The sequence below is a fragment of the Nicotiana sylvestris genome, chromosome 2, assembly GCF_000393655.2.
Source record: "Nicotiana sylvestris chromosome 2, ASM39365v2, whole genome shotgun sequence".
NCBI classification, from domain to species: Eukaryota; Viridiplantae; Streptophyta; class Magnoliopsida; order Solanales; family Solanaceae; genus Nicotiana; species Nicotiana sylvestris.
Genome location: NC_091058.1, coordinates 125,797,835 through 125,804,393, shown reverse-complemented (window position 1 = coordinate 125,804,393; position 6,559 = coordinate 125,797,835). Strand labels below are relative to the sequence as shown.

The 6,559-nt window shown below is 37.4% G+C and overlaps 1 protein-coding gene and 1 long non-coding RNA gene across 2 annotated transcripts; both read right to left on the bottom strand.

Annotated features, from left to right (window-relative positions):
• Window positions 1-778: 778 nt before the first annotated feature.
• Window positions 779-1,429, bottom strand: LOC138885548 (callose synthase 5-like). Its single transcript, XM_070166508.1, has one exon. The coding sequence runs from the start codon at window positions 1,427-1,429 to the stop codon at window positions 779-781; it is 651 nt and encodes a 216-aa protein (XP_070022609.1).
• Window positions 1,430-3,992: 2,563 nt separating this feature from the next.
• On the bottom strand, window positions 3,993-5,054 carry LOC104217477 (uncharacterized). Its single transcript, XR_708767.2, has 2 exons — window positions 4,355-5,054; window positions 3,993-4,283 (listed from the first exon to the last, which is right to left on the bottom strand). It is a non-coding gene; the product is annotated as an uncharacterized lncRNA (long non-coding RNA).
• Window positions 5,055-6,559: the final 1,505 nt, after the last annotated feature.

The following is a 6,559-nucleotide window of genomic DNA, read 5'->3' as shown; positions in this document are numbered from 1 at the left end:
TTCGTTCTAAAATTGGGATATGTCTCTAATAGAAAAGAAGTCACACGAAGTGCATACTTTTCAAATGATTTAGAAGACTCAGAGAGAGGAGGGTTTCGCAACAATTTATATACAGTTCAACCATATCAAAGCGGTAAAAAGCAACATTTAGCACGTTAAGTCCAAGCATGTAAATAAAATCAGATAATAAATAAAGTCAACTATAACAATTATTCTACGCTCGAATTCTTGAACCCTGAACCAGAGATTTTGGGTTCTTGTCCCCAGCAGAGTCGCCAGAGTTGTCACGCCTCCCTTTTCCTACCTTGAAAGGGTATAAGGGAGTTTTTTCCAATTTAAGTGACAATCGAAACGGGATTATTTTATTTAAAATTCAGAGTCGCCACTTGAGATAATTTATGGTGCCCCAAGTCACCGGTTCAAATCCCGAATCGAGGAAAGATTGACTCTGTTTTACAGTCTGCGAACATAGAAATCCGGGTAAGAAATTCTGTTAATCCGGGAGAAGGTGTTAGGCATTCCCGGGCTCCGTGGTTTTAGCACGATCGCTCAACTGTTAATATTGGCGTATTTATTTGATTTTTAAAACATTCTTGAAACCTGTGTGCATGTTTATTCCCTTTAAACCATTTTTAATAATCCGATTGTTATACAACTAATTATTTGATTACACATTGTGAATCATGTCACGGGAACCGTACCCACTATCCACAACGTGTTTATTTTATTAAAATTAAATTGTGGTCAGGTCACATAAATGTACCCCGGATTTTAGAAATTAAGTGTCATAACCAAAACACGGGAGCCGTACCCGTACTATGACAACGTTGTTCCTTTTAGATGGATCTCCATCTCTCAGTATCTCAGGTAGGTCAAGAAATTTCTTGCAAAGGTTTTGCAAAGGACCTGTTCTGAAATTCGCAAGGAATGTGCTCTTTGAAATGTTGTTTTCAACTTCTTTTATGATGATTCCTATGATCATTTTCTCAGTTTCTCCAACAACCAGGGCATTAAGAACAAATTTAAAAGATTCATAACATTCAATGACAAAACACTTCATGTATTCATCCGCACATATGCGCTTCCAAAGGTCAGCATCTCTAGAACGAAATTGTGAAGCCATGTCCAATGCAATTGGGATCTTGCTAGCAAGCAAAAAGGGTGGCCATTGAAGAACTTTCAGACTGGGGTCCGACGAATAAGGAACAAGTAATAGGTCCATCTCCCTATCGCTTATAAGATCTTCTTCACGGAAACTGCATATAAATTCATTCCATAGCTGAGCGAATTTTGCAGCTTCATTTCTCTTACTAGGTGAAACCTCATTAAAACTCTTAGAGAGGGAAAATCCCTTTTTTTCATTCTTGTCAGAAGGCACCAAGTAAGAGTTGAATGCACCAGGCAGAGACTGAAATCTTGACCTTAACATGTCTAGAGTTCGTATCTCACCGAGACGATCAAATTCCAAACTAATTAATCAAGAAATGCTACAAGGTTCAATTGTCAAATTCATTATGGCAAAAAGAGACAAAATAGAAATAAATTGGGAGATGCAGATATAATATGAAAACAGCAAACCAAACGTAAACTCTGGCTCGTCGACATTGAAAATATTTTAATTAGAGTCTTCATTCATGATCAACAACTTAACGCCAATAAAATATCTAAATTAACAGGTCCAACATGATTTCCATCACCTCAGATTAACACAATTAACAGGTAACTTAATGAAACACTATTAAGGATAGTCGAAATTACGCAATTTGTTTAAGAGTAGAAGAGAATGAACCTTTACAATTGCTTTACTGATTCTTTCAAAATTAATGAGCGGAAAACTTCACAAAACTGCCTTGAAGCTCGACTAACAGGCAAGGACTCGAACGGAGCCTCGACTAGCGACGGACTAACCAAACTTTATCGAAAAGACTCAAATCTCGCTGACGACCTCGAAATCTACTCGACTCGGAAAATGGTTTTTGGATGGCAGAGAGTTTTTGTACGTCGATACCTAGAAGTTGTTACAATAAAAGGCAATGTAGCAGTTGATCGGCATGTCAGATTCTCATGAGGAAACAATTACCTCTTTTAGGCAGCAGATGCGAATGGAGCTTCAAGATTCAATTCTCTTACAAGGTATAAGAAATCATGCCCAATTTTCACATTTTTAACTAAACTATTATGACTAGATGACTAAGGGTGTATGTAGGGTTCTGCTGAGGAAGGTGGTCGCTGGTTTACTCTAGGTTCAGGGGATGGTGGGTCGTTCTCTAAAGGTGTGAGAATGGAGGAGAAGAAATTCAGGGGTTGCTGGTTAAAGGGGTGGTGGGGTTCGAAGAAGATCAAAAAATCAGGGGGGGGGGGGGAGGGATCTCGTGAAACGGCGGATTCTTTTTTTTCCCTCTTCAGATTTTCTAGGCCTTAGTCTATATTCCCTAGGTCTAGGTCTATATTTTTGTATATTTGCTAATTAGTCCCTAGGTCTTTTGTGTATTAGGTCCCTAGGTTTTTAAGAAAGGTGTTAAGGGTATTGGGCTTGGAAATTATGGGCTAGGTCCGAAAATTAGGCCTAAAAATGGGTTGCTCGAGCCCAAGTTTTATTCTTTCTCCGCGAACGAGACTAAAATACGACCTCATTTATTAATTAGTCCTTCTTAAGTAAAATAACTATTAAAATAAGACCGACCATTAAAATAAAATTATTTTTGGTATTTTTCCAGATTAAAAATGACTACAAAATATTAATGAAACTATTTTTTTTTGTAATTTTCGTTTTCTTATAATAAAATAAAGTAAAAGAGTAAAAATGAGTTGAAACAGCTATATTATGCCTAAATTAAATAATTACGTGCTAAAATATGAAAAATCTTGGGGAGGGTCAAAAATCCAGAGCTGTCACGCCTCCTTTTTACACACCCCGGAAGGGGTACAAGGGAGTTTTTTTTCAATTAAAGTGACATTATTCGAAATGAAATTATTTATTCATTTCAGAGTCGCCACTTGGAATAATTTATGATGTCCCAAGTCACCGATTTATTTTAAATCCCAAATCGAGGAAATTCGACTTTCCTTTTGAAGTCTGCGAACCCAAAATTCTAAGTAAGGAATTTTGTTAACCCGGGAGAAGGTGTTAGGCATTCCCGGGTTCCGTGGGTCTAGCACGGTCGCTCAAACTATTAAAATTGACTTATTATCTGATTAATTACATGTTTTAGCCTATGGTATATTTTAACTTATTAGCCGTTTTTAATCAATTTTAGGAAGTTTCAACGTTATCTAAAACACATCTTGAACCACGCCACATGAAATGCACCCGCGGTCCATGACACATTTTATTTAACGTTATTGAGAATTAGAGTTGGGTCACATGAAATTCACACCCGAGTTTAAGAAATTAATTTTAAAATAGTGCGCCTAAAGCAACTACACGCTTTCAAGTTAATAACAAGGTTTGAAAGGGTCATGAAAAATTCAACTAATGGCACACCTCGATTTCTAAAGAGTTAAAATTAATTATCCGAGGGTCATGGGTTATCTAATTTTATTTATGGCACACCTCGAGTCTAATTTAAGGGATGTTTGAACTACTCTGTTGAGTCTTTTGAGGGCCATAAATTATATGTTTTGTTGAAATGGCACACCTCAATCTAATTGTGAAGGGCAATACTTAATTAAAAAGGTCCAAGATGTTGGGTCTACTCTAAATTAAGGTTCAAATTACCCTTACTAGTTATAAGCCCGTGATTCATAATACCAGGATTAAGATGTAAAAGTTGATACGGTAAAGAATGTAGTAGTGAAACTGCAGAATATTGAAAGCCCTAAGTTCCATCTAGCATTTTTAAATACGATGAACATGCATAGGAGCAGTTTTTCAATCATTATTTTAACTGGGAAAGAGGTGACCAGATAATCTAAGGAGGTTGACTCTTTAATACTTAATTTGGCAACATTAGTGCCCATATGAATCTACAACAGACAACAACTCAATAATATATTAAAAAAAAACTTTGTATTACTTCTAAAGTAGCTTGCAGTTATGCTCAAACATTCATCCAAATATATTGATGAAACAAAAATAACAGTAGCATTTAATTAAAGAGAGACGCATACATAGAAATGAAACAAGCAAACAAGAAGATCTGGTATAAAGCATTTGACGATGAATTCTTTTTACTGTATGTTTGAGCTCTTGTACTATACTTCTTTACATGAGGAACACCCATAGATCTCAAACAGCTCCGAACTCATTCATTTAAGCACAAATCCAAAGCAAACTCCAGTATCTAAACAAAAGAAAGCAAATCACAGCAAATGAACCACCAAATTAAGCGATAATCACATCGGAAACACTGACCTAATAGACGAATTATTCAAATCTGGAGGTGATCCAAAATGGTCAACACCTTAAAAGCTTTACAATCGCTAAAAATTCTTCAAGAATTGTCTAGATAGGAAGTTGACCAGGGACCTTTATCGACAACGGAACAGGAACCACGATTGGAGATGCTGAACGGAACACCTATCGACCTCGACGCTCCACCGATGACTGAAATTGACAACTGCTGCTGCCGGAATTCCAAATTCGAACCCAAAATTGACACGAATCGAGGACTGCGCCAGCAACCTCGATGAATTGAGTAGAAAGAAGTGCAAAAAATAACAGGGATTTTGGAGAACTGATTCACGAGTAAGCCTTCTAGCCGCTTAAGAGTCGTTGCTCCCTATTGTATCTATGTATGCCTATTTTGTGTGTGTTCACGGCTGATTTGTGTTGTGGATTAAGAGATCTTAGTCGTTGATGGGGTGAAGATGATGAAGGAATATGGCTGATTTCATTTAGATCGTCGGGTTTTCCATTAGCGTTACTCTTGTTGTATAGGTCTAGGTCTAAATGTGTATTTTTGTGCTTTTCTCCTTTTTTTTTTCTTTTCTGTTTTTTTCTCTTTTCTTTTCTTTACTCTTTTCCCATTTTTCTTTCTTTTTTCCTCTTTTTTTTTGTATCTGTATTTCTAAACTCTGCTTCTGATTCCAAAAGAGGGATATGAAAGAAAATAAATAAGGCTCAAAGGGGTAAGAAAGGATAAAGTGTTTAGATAGCAGAATAAAATACCTTCGTCATTCCAATCTTCAAAACATGCCAGATACAAACAACACAATTAAACAAACCAAACAAATCACACATAATATCTTTTGACTACATCAAAATTGATAGTCATATCCATACATTTGCCTTCTACATCTGTTAAATAAAAAGCACCATTGGACAACAATCTCAATACCACGAACGGCCCATGCCAATTAGGGCACACTTGCCTTTAGCTTCAACCTGATGCGGCAGGATGCGTTTCAATAGTATTTCTTTATGTTCTATCTGCCCCAGTTTCACACAATTCAGGTTTGAAGTGATCTCAAAATGCCTTTACTTATTTCCTTCAAATGTCCCTATAATCTTCAAAATTGTTTTATTGCTTCATGACTAAACTAACTTTTAAAACCAGGCTGAGAATTACGTGTGTATGTCATGTCACTAGAGTCAGCATGAAAAGAACTATAAAAGAAAAAGAGAACTAAACAAAGAATGACTAGAAATAGCGAAAAAAAGAAAATTGCATTTGACAAACAGTGAAGGGGTCCTAACAACAAAACATGCAAGCTAAACTGGGGCTACAACCCTGGAACAAACCTAGACAATACTAAATGAGTTACTATGAAAAAATAAACTAGGCCAAATAAAAGCATGAAGGGTTTGAATCACAAGACAATATCCGGATTACAACCCTGAAAATAACCCGGACAACAAAAATGACAACAAAATAAACCACCAAGACTCCTCTCCAGCTAGCCAAGAGATGGAGCGTCTTTCTAATTACCAAGCACGGCATCTTAGCCACTGGGTTCCACATTAATATTGCCAAGACCATTAACAATTTCAATATCATTAACTTCAGTCAATAAGTTCCCAAGAGGATTCGCATGCTCCTTGTCACTGTCATTGATCACAATTACCCCTTCTTGAATCATTCTTTCTATTTCTCTTTTCAAAGAACGACAATCATCAATGCTATGCCCTTGGACATTAGAGTGGTACATGCATCGTACAGTAGGATCAAAGCCTTTTGCATATGAGTCTGGAGTATAGCCAAGGAGCGGCTCAATCAGGCCAGAATGCTTTAACTTTTCAAACAAGCTTGTGTAGGACTCCCCAATTGGTGAAACTATTTCTTTACCTTTGTTCCCCTCCCTGCCCTGTTTTCTTGGGTTGTTGGGTGCTCGAAAATGTTGTGAAGGCAAGAATGCATTATACGGTGCTGGCGCTCGCCATAGGGAGTGACCTGGTGGTTGGACCGATGACCGAACATTGTTCAAAAGATAATACTGAGGTGGATTATGTGGAGCTCGGGGATAGGTTTGGGGTGGAGTTGAGGCTGGGTATGTTGGTGAGGCGGACCCTTTCCATGTCGTGACTCTGAAACAACCATGGCAACATCATCGTGTTCCTTCTGACCCAGCAAGCTTCCTGTGTCGTTCTGAATTGCTTGTGTTGTTGCTTTTAAAGCAG